Source organism: Cavia porcellus, unplaced genomic scaffold (genome assembly GCF_034190915.1).
Source record: "Cavia porcellus strain 051 isolate PalLab524CR breed Dunkin Hartley unplaced genomic scaffold, mCavPor4.1 scaffold_4, whole genome shotgun sequence".
Taxonomy (NCBI): Eukaryota; Metazoa; Chordata; class Mammalia; order Rodentia; family Caviidae; genus Cavia; species Cavia porcellus.
In genome coordinates this window covers 62,922,743-62,941,012 of record NW_026947487.1, presented here as the reverse complement: position 1 = coordinate 62,941,012, position 18,270 = coordinate 62,922,743, and the positions used below count along the sequence as shown (strand labels likewise).

Sequence of the window (18,270 nt, the reverse complement as noted above, 5' to 3'; positions counted from 1 at the left end):
CTGTAGTATCCTGTGAATGGCACTGTAAACCTACAACTGCTCTTAAAAGTAAAATCTTAGAGAAAAAAGGAGAGAGAGAGAGAGGAAGGGAGAGAAAGAGAGCATGCACATCGCTAAGAGATATGATGCTTATTCTTGGGGGGAAAAGGGACTGAGTTCACAGCCTAGGGCCAAGTTGAGGTGAAAGAGACCTCCAAAACAGGCCTCTCAATTGCCATTCTTTAAACATTTTCATCTCATTTCAGGGCAACAAACCAGAAGTGCTTTTCCCTCCTGAATCTTTATCACTGCTGTTATGATTTGTGTCTGGGTGTCCCCCCAGAGCCTCACGCAGTCATAAAAGTGACTCAGTCTAGCATTTATGATTATTGTCTAGTGCTGGCAGTGTAAGTGCTGCATCCACCCAGGGGTGGGTAACCTGCATACATTATAAGGGAGAGCAGGAGGCATAATTTTCCTGTGTTGCCCTTTTAGCTCTTGTTGCTTATGGCTGCCTTGGAGCCAGCTGAGCATGGATCTCCAAAAACTGTGAACTGAATAAACTTTTCCTTCCTTCATTTTGGACATCAGGTATTTTGTTTCAGCAATGAGAGAAAAGTAACCAAGACAATTGTTTTCTCCTAGTTCATCTCATCACGATGGCAATGAGGCAAGAACTTTGTTTTTCTGTATCTGGTCCTGTATCTTTCCCAGTTACTAGAAAAAGGTACAGGTAATATCTGCTTGTCACCTCCACAGGAATTTCTTCCCTAAAATGGAAATCAATGAGATAAAGCATTAGAAAAAACAGCTTCTGGATTTTTATCTTCACCCCACCATTTCATGAAAATAATTTATGGTGTCAGTCCATCTTCAGCTCACAACTGCAGACAGGAATGCTACCCACATACTCACAAAATGGAGTAATATCTGACAGCCTAAGCAAGGGGAGATACACCCTGCTGACCCAGGAATGAACTAAGCTAAGAGAAACCAACTGGAAACACAATCCCAGTGCTATAACAGGAACAGATAAAATCTCAGCGCGGAAGCTGGATCCCGCACCATTGGAAGCCGCAATTTGAATTTCCTGCTGTCGCGGTGCATCCAAATCGGCACAGCAGGGAGAGAGATGTGCGAAAATTCTTAGAGTGGGAATCAGCAAACAGAGTTGAGAATGGGACTGGCAGGGAGCCCTGAGTCGACCTGCAGTGAGTGAGCGGACCAGGGACCCTTCCATAAAGTAGGAGGCTTCAGCAAAAGACGTACTGGGATCGGGCAGACTTGCTGGAACAGGACGCTGCAGTAACTTTAGTTGCATATTCCCCTCTCAAGTGGGATTGGTGGGGAGTGCCTGGCCTGGGTGGCACCGCTGAATAAGACCCAGTAGGCTAGCCCAAACCAGGTCCCAGCGCCTGGCGGTGCACCCTAGCAGTGAAGCCTTCGGTAGGTTGACCTGGAGGGGTGGGCCCAGCAGAGGATGCCCAGGTCTCTGTCTCCCTAGTACACTGCAGTGGGCGGGAACACCTAGCCAGTGCAATTCAAACAAACTGTAACCAAAAAAGAGAAAAAAAACTGAGCTTCCTATATTGCTTTGTATGGAGGGAACAAAAAGTATGGGAAGGGGAAGCAACAAGAAAGGGTCCTCAGCCCCCAATCCTGAGAACGCTGATCCAGGAAAGGTAAATGCAAAGGAGAATGAGGACAGAAAACATGCAATATCAGACACGGCACCAATAGACATAAAGCGCCATCTCCGGAGCCTCATAGATGAGTTTAAAAGAGAAGTATTTAATGAAATAAGGCAAGATATAAGTAGAATAGTTAGAGAAATGCTAAGCACTGCCCAAGAAAAAACAGATGGTGGAATGGAAGAACAGAAAAAAAGGGGAGAATTGTTTGATGAAGAAAATAGAGAAAACAGAATATGTGAAGCAGGTTCAAAGAGATTATCAGGAAATTAAAAACTCTATCGAAAGCTGGCGTAACAGCTTGAAAGAAACTAAGGATAGGTTATCTGAACTGGAGGGCAGATTTGTAATGTGGGAGCATGAAATGAAAAACTTCTTAAAAATAACAAGAAAACAAACAGCAATAAGACAAAGGCTAGAAGATGATAAGAGGATCTATATCTTAAGAATTAAGAACATAAAAGAAGAAGTAGGGACACAAACAAATGGACTACAAAAGCTATTCATAGAAATAATCCAAGAGAATTTCCCTAATTTAGCAAATGGTAAAGATACTCAGATGTATGAGGCATACAGGACCCCAGCCACCTACAACCCAAACAGAGCTACACCCAGGCATATAATAATCAAAATTCCAGAAATCCAATATATGAACAGAACATTAAAAACCATCAGAGACAAGAAACAGATCACTTACAAGAGAACACCCATCAGAATTACAGCAGACTTCTTGGCACAAACCATCAAATCACAAAGAGTGTGGGGGGAAATAATTCAAGCTTTGAAAGACAACAACCTCCAGCCAAGATTGATATATCCTGCACAACTGTCCCTAGAAATTGATGGAAAAACAAGGTGCTTCCAGGATAAAGAGGAACTAGGGGAATTTGCAACCAACAACTCAACTCTACAGGGAATACTGCAGGATATTCTAAAAAAAGGAAAATACCAAGATTGCAGAAACAGTGGCAGAGAGGCCACAATGAATGGAGCAGAAAGTGAAATGAAGAAGACAAACTGACAACTAATGACAGAAAAATAGCTCAACAGGAATGAGGCAGAGAAGGTTGGATGGTAGGAACAACTATTTTGGAGAAAACAAGACATCATAATAGCTAGTGCTGATTTAGTATCATCTTGTTTTGAAGACCCATCAAGCTTTTGTTCTTCTGTCTCCATCGGTCTTAACATATTGTATCTTACTGGATTTTATTATATGTGATAATATAAGCAAAAACTTTTATAGACAAAGAGATTACACAGAAACCATTGTTCATTTTTTGTTAGTTGGTTCTAAATACCCTGTAATACTGTCATTCTCTTGAATGGTTTTACATTGTCTTGATATGTTTGGTGCTACAGTATACAAAGTTATACTCAAAGATTTCAAGGGAAGAGACACTATGGTAACTAATGTCAGGATATCTTGTAGAGTGAAATACTATTTTGTTTAAATGGTTATGTTCTCTCCTGTCCTGTTTTGTTGTTATGTCTTCTTTTATTTCAATCTCCTTTTTTATTATTTATTTTTTATTTTTATCTTTTTAATTAAGGCAAAAAATAAATAAAAAATAGCAGGATATATTATAGTAACCCATTTTGATTTCCTGTTAACTTGATTTGAAACCCTGTATTGCTCTCACCATCTTGTTTTGACTGATTTTCCCCTATTCTGCTTTGCTTGATAGTACCAAGTTTGAAAGTACAGGCAACAACTGTGAAGACAATAAGATTCATTATGACGTCCATTTTGGGTGACTCTTATCTTCTTTTAAAGTCCTGTAATGTCTCCAATGTTTTGGTTTTATTCTTTAATGTTTTGCTCAATTTTATTATAACTGATGATATAGGCAATTCTTTTTAAGATAGCAAGAGGCAGTATGGTAACCATTGTTGATCACCTTGTATTTTGTTTTTACATTATCTATTATGTCCTTCCTTTTGATTTGACTGACTCTGTTTTGTTACGTCACGTTTGGTTTTACTCTCTTCAGAAAAAAGTAATGACTGTGGGAGTAATACAATCCAAAATGTATAATTGTCATTGTACAAAAGAAAGGAAAAGAAAGTGCTCTAAAGGATATAACTGTATATATATTTAAGTGTATAAGATAGATAACCATATTACTGAGTTTTGTCGGATCATTGAACAAAACTGTTTGCAGTCTCACTGTTTGAAAGTCAACTTTGTATGCTTTAATTTTTTAACTTGAACAACTATTTCTAAGATAATAATATGTAATCTATTAACCTATGATTTCTTACTGTTTATTATTTCTGCAATTCTGTATAACTTGTACCCTTTTTGTTTTTTTTTTCTTTTTCGCCTTAAATAAAATTAAAAAAAAGAATTTAAATAATTTCTTATAATATAGTATCTGATCACAGTAGAATGAAACTGAAAGTCAACAGCCAAAAAAGCCAGGGAAACTACACAAACACATGGAGATTAAATAATACATTATTGAATAATCAATGAATCAAAGAATAAATTGGGGAAGACATAAAAAAGTTCCTAACATGAAACAAAATTTGTATTGGAAGCACAACATACCAAAACCTATGAGAGCTGACATGGTTGTTCATACCTGTAATCCCAGTACTTGGGAGGCTGAGGCAGGAGTCTCATTGTGAGTACAAGACCTACCTGAGCTAAAAAGTGAGCTCAAGGCCAGCCTGAACTGCATAGTGAAATCCTGTTTCAAAAAGACAAAAATAAAAATAAAATAAAAATTAAAAATAAAACTTATGGGATACAATGAAGGTTCTTCAAAGAGAGAAAGTTGCAGCTGTAAATGTGCATTAGAAAGTTATATAATCACAAATCTAGTTCATATGATTGAAAGCTTCAGATTAAGGGTTAGCTAACTTTGTTGTTTTGTATGCTGTGTTTGATGCTATTGGTACCCCTAAAGCCAAAATCGACACAGTTGTTCTAAACAACTGTCAGTCCTGGTATTCCATGACTAAGATTAACTAAGGGTCACATAAAACATTGGGGCACAGTGCCAAAGAACCAGTGACTAGGCCAAATGAGCAACAACTTCTCATCTCCAACAAACTGAAGAGAAATCCTGGTAAACAAGCACAAGACAGGGAACATCAAATCCCTGACATAAAATTATACTATGAGGGCTGGGGATTTAGCTCAGCGGCATAAGCACCTGCCTTGCAAGCAGGTGGTTGTGAGTTCGATCCCTGGTACCGATAAAAATGAAAAAGATAAAAAAAAATTATACTATGAAGCTACTGTGATAAAAACAGTGTGGTACTGAAAAAAAAATACCAGACCCAGTGATCAATGCAATAGATCAGAAGAGGCAGAGGCAACTCCAAACACACTAAGCCACCTTACACATTCACTGTAAGAAAGATAGCCTCTACACATGGAACCATGTTTGTAGAAACACAATTCATAATAGCCAGATAGAGTGTTCCATCCCACAACATCAGAATATACATTCTTCTCAGCTACACATGGGACATTCTTCAAAATAGATCTATACTGGCCTCATAGAACATGCTTAAGTAAATGTAAAGGAACTGAAATTATCCCATGCATACTATCAGACCACAGTGCAATGAAGTTGGAAATCCATGCCAAAGGAACCACAAGAACTTCATAAACACATGGAAATTAAATAGCATCCTACTGAACAACCAGTGGGTCACAGATGAAATTAAAGAAGAAATCAGACCATTTTTACAGCTGAATGATAACTACAGTTCAACATTCCAGAATTTGTGGGACACAGTGGGAAAGCAGTTTTAAGAGGGAAATTTACAGCAGTAAATGCCCATATCAGGAAAACAGGACAAGCACATATAAATAACTTAATGTTGAACGTCAAACTTCTAAAGAAAAGAAGAGCAGGCTAAGCCAAAAGCTCATACAAGGGAGGAAATTATAAAGATAAGGGCAGAAATTAATACACTGGAGACTAAAAATACAAAAAATCAACAAATCAAAGAGTTGGTTATTTGAAAGATTAAATAAAATTGACAAACCCTTAACTGATCTTATCAAAAAAAGGAAAGAAAAGACTCAAATCCATGCAATTAGGATTCAAAAGGGCAAAATCACAACAGATTCCAAAGAAACCCTGAAAATCATCTATATCTACTTTGAAAACTTGTATTCTAATAAGATGGAAACTACAAAAGAAATGGACAGATTCCTAGATACATGTGAATTACCAAAGCTCAATCAAGAAGATATAAAGATCCTAAATAACCCAATGCAAATGAATGAAATTAAAAATGTAATTAAAAACCTATCAACAAAGAAAAGCTCAGGCGCTGATACATTCACTGCTGAATTCTACAAGAAATTTAGTGGAGATCTAACACCACTACTTCTCAAACTCTTTAATGAAATCGAAAGGGAAGCAATACTCTCAAATTCATTCCTGGAAGTAAGCATTACACTGATTCCCAAACCAGAGAAGACTCAGCTAAGAAAGAGGACTACAAGTCAGTCTCCCTCATGAACAATGATGCAAAAATTCTCAATAAGATACTGGCAAAGAGACTTCAGCAAATCATCAAGAAGATTGTACACCATGATCAAATGGGATTAATCCCAGGGATGCAGGGATGGTTCAACATATGTAAGTCCATAAATCTAATATACCATATTAAGAGCCATCCCAATAGACACAGAAAAAGCTTTTGGAAAAGTTCAGCACACATTCATAATAAAAATAAACCTTACAGAAAATTGGAATAGATGGTCTTTATCTCAATCTGATAAAAGCCATCTATGATAAACCAACAGCCAGCATCATACTAAATGGACAAAAACCAAAAGCTTTGTCTCTAAAATCAGGAACAAGACAAAGATGTCCACTGCCTCCACTCTGATTCAACATAGTCCTGGAAACTTTAGCTAGAAATATTAGGGAAGAGAAAGAAATAAAAGGAATAAAGATAGGAAACAAAGAAGTTAAACTATTGTTATTTGCAGAAGAGATAATACTCTACTTAGAAGACTCAGAAATTCCACCAAAAGACTACTAGATCTAATAAGAAAATTCAGTAACATAGCTGGTTACAAAGTCAGCACTCAAAAATCAATAGCCTTCCAGTACACAAATCACAAACTTACTGAGAAAGAAATCAGGGAAACAACCCTTTCACAATAGCATCCAAAAAAATGAAATAACTAGGAGTAATCCAACAAAGGATGTAAAAGATCTCTACATTGAGAACTACAATACTCTGAAAAAGGAGATTAAAAAGGATACTAGAAAATGGAGAGATATCCCATGCTCTGGGGTTGTAAGAACTGATAGTAAAAATGGCCATACTTCCAAAACTGTTATACAGATTCAATGCAATTCCAATCAAAATTCCAATAGTATATCTCACAGAATTAGAGAAAACAATCCTAAAATTCATCTGGAACCAGAAGCAACCTAGAATAGCAAAGTCAGTTCTGGACAACAAAGACAAGAGAGGAGCATCACAATCCCTAACTTGAAAATATACTGTAAAACTACTCTGATGAAAAACAGTATGGTACTGGAAAAAAAAAAAAAAACACATATCTGTAAAACAATGGAATAGATTAGAAGATGTAGAAACAACTGCAGACAAAACTAAGCCACCTTATCTTTGAGAAAGTCTTTGAGAAAGTCTCCAAATACATTCACTGGAAGAAAGATAGCCTCTTTAATAAATAGTACTGGAAAAACTGCTTCACGCATGCCAAACTGAACCCATATCTTTCAGCATGTACTAAGTTAAAATCAGAATGGATCTTACTATTAAAACAGAAACATTAAATCTGTTGGAAGATAAAGTAAAACTCTTGAAGATACTAGTATAGGCAAAGACTTTATCAACAAAACCCAGATTGCACAGAAACTGTCTCAAAGAATCAGCAAATTGGATCTCACCCTACTGAAAAGCTTTTGCATAACAAGAGAAGTTACCAGCAGAGTGAAGAGACAACACACCATGTGGAAGAAAATGCTTGCCAGCTGTTCCTCAGGATATGATTACTATAGAGAACATAAAAAGAACTAAAAAAAATCAGTCCTCCCAGATTTAACTAGGTATCTGAGATGAATATGCACTTCTCAGATGAAGAAATACAAACAGCAAATAAATACGTGAAAAAATGTTCAACAAAATGGTCATTTAAGAGATGCAAATTAAAACAACACTGAGATCCCACTTCACCCTGGAAAGAATGGCTGCTATTAAGAAATCAACCAATAACAAATGCTGGATGGGCTGTGGGGGAAAAGGAGCCCTTCTCCACTGTCAGTGGGAATGCAGATTGGTGCAATCACTGTGGAAATCAGTGTAAAGATTCCTCAAAAAGCTAGGATTAGGGGCTGGGGATTTAGCTCAGCGGTATAAGCACCTGCCTTGCTAGCAGGCAGTCGTGAGTTCGATCCTCGGTACCGATAAAAATGAAAAAAAAGACCAAAAAAAATTAAAAAAAAAAAAAAAAAAAAAAAAGCTAGGATTGGAGGTCCCACTCAACCCAGCTATTTCCCTTCTGGATACCTACCCAAAAGAATTAAAAACATCATACCACAGTGATATATGTGCACCCATGTTCATAGCAGCACAGTTTATAATAGCCAGATCTTGGAAACAACCTAAATGCTCATCAACTGAGAGATAGATAAAAAAGATGTGATATTTTGTACAATGGAGTACTACTCATCCATAAAGAAGGATAAATGGAGAGACTTTTATAGGTAAATGAATACAATTTGAGTCCATACTTGTTAGTGAAATAAACAAGACACACGTGCATAAACATTGTATTGTCTCATTAGTGTGAGAAGCTGAAAGAACAACATATGGATATGGATATGTACATAAAAATAGTTAAGATAGTTATAGTAATGAATTCTCTGAGTTCACTGAAGAAAAACATTTGTGCTGGTATTGTGTGGACAGTTGAATGCAGATGTCTTGTGCTCTGGATGAATGATTTGGGGACGACAATGCGCAATGTATGTACATTGTTATCCCCGATGGATGTGTTTTGAAATTTTGCTTTAGTTTTTTTTTTTTTCTTCTTTTTCCTCCTTGAAATAAAATAGTTTTGGAAAAAAAACAACAATGATGCATCTCAAAGTCCTAGAAAGACTTGAACAATGCAAATCCAAAACTAATAGAAAGAAAGAAATTATAAAGATCACCGCACAAATAAATAAAATTGAAATTAAAAAACAGTACCAAGGGTCACTGAATCAAAGAGCTGGCTCTCTGAAAGAATCAGGAGGAGGTCTGGAGACAGGAGAAATGCGGGCGAGGAGAGGGAGGGGAAGTTGGAGAATTAAACTGTGCCATGTCTATGTACCAATTCCCTCACAGCAGATGCATTTATTACGAGTCACAAACTCATCCTAATTTTTAAAACTGATTTTTAAAAAGTCCTGGCATGCTCCTGATAGGCCCTCTCCTCACCTTACTTCCCAACATTATGGGGCTCAGGCCAGGAGCACAGCCTGCCCACCTCTTCTCCTCCCACCTCTGGCACTGTCCACTCTGGGCAGATACCCGAGCTCACACTTTGAAGCCTGGTTCTCCCCCGGCCACCTGGGTACACACACCCTCTCCCAGGAAAACAGTGCTCAGGGAGAGGCTGGAACTCTAAGGTCCCAGGAACCTGGGCCTGAACTAGACAGGGAGCGGGTTCCAGGAAGGATCGTGGCCCACTGGCCTCGTGGGCACCTCACTTGGCAGGGTGAAGCAGTCCCTTTAGGGCAGGGACCTAGTTGCCAGGGTCTACAGGCAATACCTTTGCTTCTCTCCCTTTTACTTCCAAACGTCTGAACTTTCATCACTCACAACTTGATAACACAGCAAACAGTGAAATAGTCAGCGACTTGTTGTAGCAGCCTGGGTAAAGTATGTTAGGGGAAAGGCTGAGATCAGCGCGTCTGCTGTGTATTTTTCTGCTGCTCTTGATGTTGCCGTCTTCCTTCACTCCACCATATAATGGAAAGTGGGTTAAGCCCAGGTCTCTGCCGGGTGCTTCTTTGGTAGGTGCTATCAGGATGGCTCAGCACCAGTTTAACAGCCAATGCAGTTCCCAAGTTAGCACACTGAGCGGGCTCAAGGAGCTGCTGTGTCCTTCCTCTCTGTCATCTGGACAACTACTTGTGTGAGAAACTCTCACAGCAGCACTCAGATGGAGTTATTTGCACAAATATTGCACCCCAGGAGGGAAGAGGCGTCAGCTGCAGACTCTGACATCCCAAACAAGGACAGCTGTTCCCAGAGAATAAGAAAGGAGCAGGTGAGAAATCAGCAGGAGAGAGGTTGAGGTGTGTCACTTCAGGGACACTAGACTGCCCCCAAACACAGCGGCACCTTCCCTGTTACTCAGGAAGCCCCACACCCTGTCCAGAGTGACAAGGGCTGACACCTGGCGTGACAGTACTAACCACAGGATCTCCCCCAGTGCGCCCCACCACCACCAAGTTGATGACTTATTCCTGTGAGGAATCCGTCTCAACTCATGACCTCCCAGCAAGACCAGTAAAGCCAACTTCACAACCATGAAAATGCACATGGTTGTGCTGACTTTGTGGACCTTGGAAGCTTCCTTCATTTACTTCAGTGACACCCTTATTGTGGACAGTGCGTCCCTGTGTCCTCTGGGCTAGATAATTACCAAAGGTCATGCATGCTTTCCCATACTTTAGAGTCCAACTCTAGTGCCTGCCAAACAGCCCAGTATAATCAAATGAATATCAAGAAAAAAACCCTAGTTGCAGCCACTTCTAGCATCAACTTCTATCTAAACTTTGTTTCTTTCTATGATGCTGTGTGTGTTTATCTTTAATTTTCTGATGTTTTGACATCTTAAAAACCTTTCTGGCTGGAGAAAGGTGCTCTTCCTGAGCCAGCCCTGAGAGGCAGCTGTGGTCACAGCCGGGAGCACTCTGATATACAAGATCCATAGCCAGGCTCCTCCATCTGTCTTGCATACTCCAGGAGCCAATATTCCTCTGCCTTAATTATTGTAGGGCTCCACCAGGGAAACCAGGGACCATTCCTATAACTTAGAGCTCATGAAAATTGTTCAGACCAGCCTGTCCTAGCCTGCGCACCTGCCCCACCCCTGTCCGGGGCAAACCTCTATCAAGGCCTCCTTTTCCCCCTAGCTTCTGTCTCCAGTCAGGCTGAGGCTTCTTGTACCCACTCTTCTGTCACTAGGCACCATAAGTTTGATAAACTTCTCCTAGTCTTCTGCTGTGTTTCCTCTTGCATTTCCACCTGACTGATCATCACATTAAAAAAAAAAAAAAAAAAAAAAAACAGGAAAAATGGAGGGCAAGAGCCACATGGTCTGTGAGATTCCTTAAGGTCCTCAGATTCAGTGGTTCAATGCATAAAATAACAAGCATGCTAAATGTCCATTTCCCTGTCCTCACCCAACTGCCTCCTCCCCTTTCATCTTAGCTCAGGGACTCCCTCTCATAAATGCCCCCACTCCACTGGCTCCTGCATCTTGGTTCAGGAGATCCCTCTCTGTTCTCACGGAGCCCTGACATGCCAGCACTTCTCTTCCTGGAGTATACTTGTCTGGTAATTGATTTGTGGCTTCCTTGTTCTGCTGAAAATTCTGGGAGAACCACGGCCAACCTTTAGGGTTGTAACCTCAGCACTGATTTCTACAAGGACTCAAGGAGCTTTTTGAGTTGAAGATAAGAGTGAATGGGTTCTTTTAGCCACAGTCCCCTCTGGGCTCTGGACGGAAACTGTTCGTAGAGGACTCTTTGGTGGTCTTGCTGAAATAGTCCTTTTGTTCTTCAGCCTGCATTTAGAAATAGACTCTGGATATATGCCCCCTCCCCAGTATACACATAATGAATCTGATTACAGTCTTTTTTAAAAGGAAAAAGATGTCAGGGCCCTTTCCATTTCTATGATCTAAGAAACCCAGACTCATATCTGACTCAGTTCTCATTAATGAAACAGAAGAGTCTTTGGCTTTCATCTGAGTTCTTCAAATTAATCTAAGGCCTGATTATTCCAAGGCATTAATAATTGTACAGCAGCATCATTTATATCAGAGAGTGGAAATGACATACATATCCCATCATAGAGATGGTTAAATAAAATATGACATGCTTGACTGATGGGTTCTCCTGCAAGCTTCTGCTGGTGTCTACAATAAAATCTAAAGTTAAAGTCAAGACATAAAATCACATATGCAGTATGACTGTCATTATGCCGAATATATCAAACATAAGTATAAAAAACAGAAGAGACATCACTGAACATTAATAGTGGGCTGTGTTTATGTATTGACTGCATAGATTTTTTTTTTTTTACATCTCTGAATTTTTCAGTTTTCTCTGTAATGATTTACTCTCATGGTGAAAAAAATCAAAACCAACAAGTCATTTAATTGCTAATCAGAAACATCTTGTTGTTTGCTGCTCTAAAACTTTTAGCTATTGATCCTGGGTTTGTCTGCTGGAAGAGCTATCTTGGGGCACACAAGGAAGACCCAACAGTCAACCAACAGGAGCCTTGATGGAAAAGGAGTCCTCTAGCTTAGCAACTGCCTGTGTAGCATTCGTCACTGAGTCACGGTCTCTTCCTATATGACAGGCATTTTCTAAACACGTTTTTGGTACTGTTATGGTTTAGATCAACACTGCCCCCCAAAACCCTCATGTACTCATGGATGAGGCTTTTGGAAAGTGATTCAGTTGTGGCACCACGTAACTGACTTGTGGTTAGGGGGTCGGGTCTGGTTGAAGGAGTTGAGTCATTGGACGTGTGCCATGAAAAGGTCCCTCTCACTTTCTCTCCTTGATTCTCTGTGAGTAGTTTTCTTCCATCCAGTTCCTTTCACCAGCTGACAATGAAACCTCTAAAAACTGTGGCCCAAATATACCTCTCCTGAACTGCAAGTGTTGATTATTAAGATGCAGTTGTCTCGGCAACAAGAAAGTGACTAAGACAGATTTTAGCACCAGAGAAGGGAGTCATTGTTGTGACTCCATGACCATATGGTGCAGAAGCATTTGGAACTAGTTTGTAGGAGGAGTTTGGAAAGCTTTGAAAATACTAACAGAGGCCTAGTATGCTGTAAGCTGAGATACAGTCTGTGTAGAGCTTAAAAGACCAGGATGCTGACAAAAGGGCAGATGGTCAAGGCCAGGCCCAGGAGTTCCAGTTGGGAACCACTATAGTGGGACTTGGAATCATGTGAATTATGCTGTGGGAGAAAATCTGTCTATATTATGTGAGACTAAGATTAAGAGTAGCAGATTTATTAATCTGCAGAAAGAAATTTCAAGTCAGCCCAACATCAGGCTGTAGTCCAGGTGTTGTTTGAGGCTTTTGCCATCTCCACTTTGAGAATCAAGAGCAAAAGACATAGCTAAATGATTTTTAAAGTTATGAGCTTCACCAGAAAGGAAGTTCATGTAAAGTTGAGAGCTGCAAAGAGTGACAATAGGACAGATGCCTTCTAGGCATCTACAGAATCAGTAAGGCTCCACTCTTCACAAGCTCTTGCTAGGTGTTTCTACCGGCTGATCACCGTCTGAAATATCTCTTTTAATATGCAGGTTTTGTGTATTATGTGTTAACAACAAGGAAGTGACAAAGACAATTACATCTTCATAAAAGCTGTAGGAGATAAACATTTCTGTCACTCCCATTCAATTATAGATGAAACTGAGATGCAATTGGCTCATCTATTTGCTGGCAAGTAGGGGGGCAAAGGGCTTGATTCTGAGCAGTCCTCCTCCATGGTCCACCATTTTCTCACTACAGTCTACAGCTGCCTGCAGTGTGAAAGGAAGCTCAGTCAGATAAGCACATTTTAAGCCTTATATCCTCCCCATGAAAGGATCATAATGTTGGACAAAGGCATAGCCTGTTTTCCTTTTTCAGCCTCTACAGTCTGTACGTAAGTCCCCGCTTGACTCCAGTCTGTCTGTGATCGTCTCTAGTGACTACTCATCCTCATGCTATGCAAAGCTCTGACCAGAGTGTGATCCAAAAGTTATTTCCACGTCAATCCATTGTTCGGGGGCAATAAGCCCATTTGTAAAGTTGGGCAGTGTGCCCCATTTTGCAGATTCAGACCATTATACAGGGGCACAATATACACTAGATTCCAACTCACAAGAGACAATGTGATGTTCCCTACTTGCTGGGGCAATTATTGGGGAACTTTTTCATGTGCTTTTCACCTGCAGACACCAGCCACGTGAATATGTGTGACTGATCCCACGAGAGCACAGGTGCTCTGAGATTCCCTGTTCTTGGTGTCATTTTCTCTGCCCCATGACCTACTGTGTAACATGGCCAACCTGGGTGAAGGAGAGACAGAGGTCCAGAGAACAGGGCAGGACAACAGGAAGGAGTCAGTCCTGTTGAGACATAACACGTCCCTACAATAGAGCAGCCCAGGTAGCATGAATGGGAGAGGGAAAACACAGATTCTAGAAAATCTCCCGTGCTGGATTAGTTGGAAGGAAATGACACCGGGCTTAAGGAAAATCCATTAAAAATAAACCTTAATATCAAAACAAACTTGCCCATGGGGAGAACTTAATGAGCAAAGAGAAATTAATAAACAGAAGTAAATTGTAAAAATAAGACCCATCATTACTGTACATGCCTGAGGGTAGGGTGCTGGAGTACTGTGCTTCCTGCTCTTTGGTACTTGAGGGACAACTCATGACATCCAGAAACTTACTTTCTCTGGAACTGGACCACAGGATCAGCAAGCAGGTCAGTGACATCCAGCTTTCTCCCCTTCTCGATGACATCCGGATGCTTGCGCACCAACAGCCACCCAATGTGGGAGAAGAAGAAGCCTCGGCGGGCATTGTGGGGATCAGCGTCTGTCTCTGAGTACTTGTGGTGGGCTCGGTGGTCCCTGGCCCACTCAAAGATGTCATTCTGCAGAGAGAATACAGACCCTGAGTGAAGGGGCGGAATGGGTGCCTTCCGGAAAGCTCTCAGCTCCCAGCCCTGTGCCCACTGCTCATTTGTGCTTTCTTGTCTTCTCCCCAACAGTCCCATCATGCCGAGTCAAGCCCTGAGGGTAGAGGAGGGGTAGTTTCCATCAGAACAAGAGTGAATACTGAGCTGGGCATGGCAGTGTATTCTTAGAATCCCAGCACTCCGGGAGGGGCAGGAGCACCACAGGTTTGGTACTACCTAGGCAGCTTAGTGAGACTATGTCAAAATAAAGAGTGAGGGAGGTAGCTCAGTACAAAGGCCCTGGATTCAATCTCTAGTACTGCAAGAAAAGAGGAGAAAAGGGAAGGGGATGAGAGTAGGGAGAGGGGGAAAAGAGAATCCTTTCTTAGCAAAGGTCTTAGCCTATGTCTGGAATTTGTCACTGCTGGAGATCAAGTTTGTTGATGAATTACTGGGGAAACCTTTAAAAAAAAAAGCCCTGGAGGGACTACTGAAGCTTCCCAGAAGACCATTTAGGTCACTAAAACAGAGATCCAGTCCTAGGATGCAGTCTCAGAGGAGAGTTCTCAGAGGAGAGTGGCAGCCTCAGAGAGCAGGAGAGGTGCTGGTCCTTGGCTGGATCTTTCAGTCTCCCTACCTGCTTCATGTCCTTCACGTCCCACTCAGAGAGAGGAGGAAGTCAGTAAGTAAAAATTCCAAAGAGCTGTTTCTCCCAACATTTGCAAAACACCAACGCACACATGACATGGCTTCGGGACTATTCAAACAGTGTGTGCAGAGGGGACAGGGCCAGGTGTCTTTGGTTCCAGACTGCATTGAGAGTCATTGAGATCTCTTGGCAGAATCCACCAAGAGACCATGCACTTGCTCTGCCGAGGGAGCAGGGCAGCCCTCACTGGAACACCAGGATGGATTCTGGTGCCCAAGGAAGGAGAGGCATCAGATACAGCAGCATTTGCCAAACTCCCAGACCCAGCTGGGATTATGTGGGTGGGGGGCATACACGCTAATGACCTCCTGGGATGGGTATGGTGGGAATGTCAGTGCCTGTGCATCCGTGTGAGTGTGATAGGGCAAGAGTGGGAGGCACTTGGGTTGTTGTCACTAATGAGACCTTATCTTCAGCCATGTATGGGCCTGGAGATAGATATACAGACTGTCGACTTATACTCAATTTTCTGTTTTGTTTTGTTTTAGTCTGATAATGATTTAAATATTTGCAAAGCAAACAAGGTTGGGAAGTAGTGCTTTTGCAGAAAAATTAATCTGAAAATAAAATAATGTCGTGCATAAGCCTTTTCTTTTTATGATAATACCAGCCATGTTTTATACTATACTATTCATTACTTGGTAGTGTTCTTATCAGGAATCTTTCATTTCATAGATATCGGCTCCATTCTGCTGTTGAGAAGGGAAGAAATTGTTTCATTCCCAAAGTTCTAATAATTCCTTTAATCCAAAAATGATCTTCAATTTCTTTGGCTCACCCAAGGCTCGTGGAAGGTTGTTCAATCTCATACATCCCATAATACTATTGAAAAACTTTTATATTTGTTTATATTTTATATGTGAGTAGCAGGACCTACTACTGAGAGAGGCAGTAAAAAGTCCTTAAGAATTAGATGCACTGGATATGAAGAGAGAATAGGGGTATTCTCGGAGAGGTCATGAGAGTTTACCACTCTACTTAAACACAGTGATTGCAAAGACTGAAAACAGTATTTATAATCACAGAATTTGAAAGAAAGAATCTTCGATGTCTATCAAGCCTACTGCCTCCCAATAAAGAACGCATGCCATTTGCATTAGTGTATTGCTTTTTTTTTGCAGTGTCTCAGGGACCACGACACAGGAAGAAGTCACTGTTAAGCATTCACAGATGGGAAAATAAGGCTCAGAGGATATTTACTCAAACTCATCTAGTTTCTCAACAGTAATGAACAAAGACAGGACTCCTTTGCCTTTTGGTTTATATTCTGTGTCAACCAACTGGGTGTGGTGGGTATTATATCTTGGATCCTCAAAGCCTCATACAGTCATAGGTGAGGCTTTTTCAGAGCTGGCTGGATCTAGAGTGTGTGGTGCTGGGATAATTCATGGTGCAATGCCGGGATCAAGGGTGCCAGGATTAAGAGTGTGAGTGCCTCCCTGCCCTAAGTAGCCTGGATAAAGCATAAGGGACAGAAAGCACTGAGACCCTCCCATGTTGCTCTGCTGCTGTCTGTCCACCATGAACTTTCTCCTCTGCCATGCCACCCTGCCTGGGAGCCAGCTTACTGTGGATCAAAACCTCTACCAACTGTGAGCTAAATGAATCTTCCTCCTTTAATTTTGGGTGTTGGGTATTTTGTCTCAGTAAGAAGGTAACTGAAACAGTGGGGTAGGATGAGGCAGGAAGATCACAAGTTTAAGTTTATCCTGAGCAGTTAAGCAACTTAGTGTCTCAAAATAGTAAGTGGAAAAAGGGCTGGGAATGCAACTCAGCATGAAGGTCCTGGGTTCAATCCCTGGTGCCCCCAAAAAAGAATGTTTCCTATTGTTTGTCAGGCCCATGGGGGAAAATTCATTCTCAAAAAACTCACTTTTTGATTTTGGTATTCTGCTTTGCTTGATAGTACCAAGTTCGAAAGTATAGGCAACAACTGTGAAGACAATAAGATTCATTACGACGCCCATTCTGGTTGACTATTATCTTCTTTTAAAGTCCTGTAATGTCTCCAATGTTTTGGTTTTATTTTTTACTGTTTTGCTCAATTTTATTATAACTGATGATATAGGCAATTCTTTTTAAGATAGCAAGAGGCAGTATGGTAACCATTGTTGATCACCTAGTATTTTGTTTTTACATTATCTATTATGACCATCCTTTTGATTGACTGACTCTGTTCTGTTATGTCACATTTGGTTTTACACTCTTCAAAAAAAAAAGTAATAAGAACTGTGGGAGTAATAAAACCCAAAATGTATAATTGTCATTGTACAAAAGAAAGGAAAAGTGCTCAAAAGGATATAACTGCATATATATTTAAGTGTGTAAGATAGATAACCATATTACTGAGTTTTGTTGGATCCTTAAACAAAACTGTTTGCAGTCTCACTGTTTGAAAGTCCACTTTATATGCTTTAATTTTGTAACTTGAACAACTATTTCTAAGATAACAATATGTAATCTATTAACTAGTGATTTCTTACTGTTTATTCTTTCTGAAATTCTGTATAACTTGTACCCTTTTTCTGTTTTATTTTTTTCTCCTTAAAAAAATTTTTTTAAAAAGGTTATATCATCTCTTTCATTTAGAGTTGTGTAGTTTTTAAAGTACTGGATATTGAACCCAGAACCTCTATATTGTGCTGCATCTCCAGCTTTTTCAAATTGTACTATTGTTTTTGAAACAGGGTTCACTAAATAGTGCAAGTTGAGCTCCAACTTATGAGCCTTCTGCGTTAGCCTGCCAGAGTGCTAGGATTAAGCCTGCACGACTATGCCCAGTTAATGCCACCCAATTTTATAAAAATTCAAATTGGGGAGCTCCAAAGAGCTACACACATGAGTCCTACAAAATAAAAGAGTATTGCAGAAACAAAACTAAACCCACAAAAGACACCATAATGACAGCTGAAACAAAGATCTTTACCTTAATCCCTGTTACCCGGGTACCTTCCGGAC

The 18,270-nt window shown here is 40.3% G+C and overlaps 1 protein-coding gene across 2 annotated transcripts in view; it reads right to left on the bottom strand.

Annotated features, from left to right (window-relative positions):
• Scd5 (stearoyl-CoA desaturase 5) overlaps positions 1-18,270 on the bottom strand; it is a 140,073-nt gene that overhangs the window by 33,653 nt on the left and 88,150 nt on the right. For both annotated transcript variants that reach the window (XM_023560620.2, XM_003477673.5), the window contains exon 3: positions 14,374-14,579. In XM_023560620.2, coding sequence (XP_023416388.1) covers positions 14,374-14,579 — 206 coding nt within the window. The remainder of the gene's footprint in view (positions 1-14,373; positions 14,580-18,270) is intronic.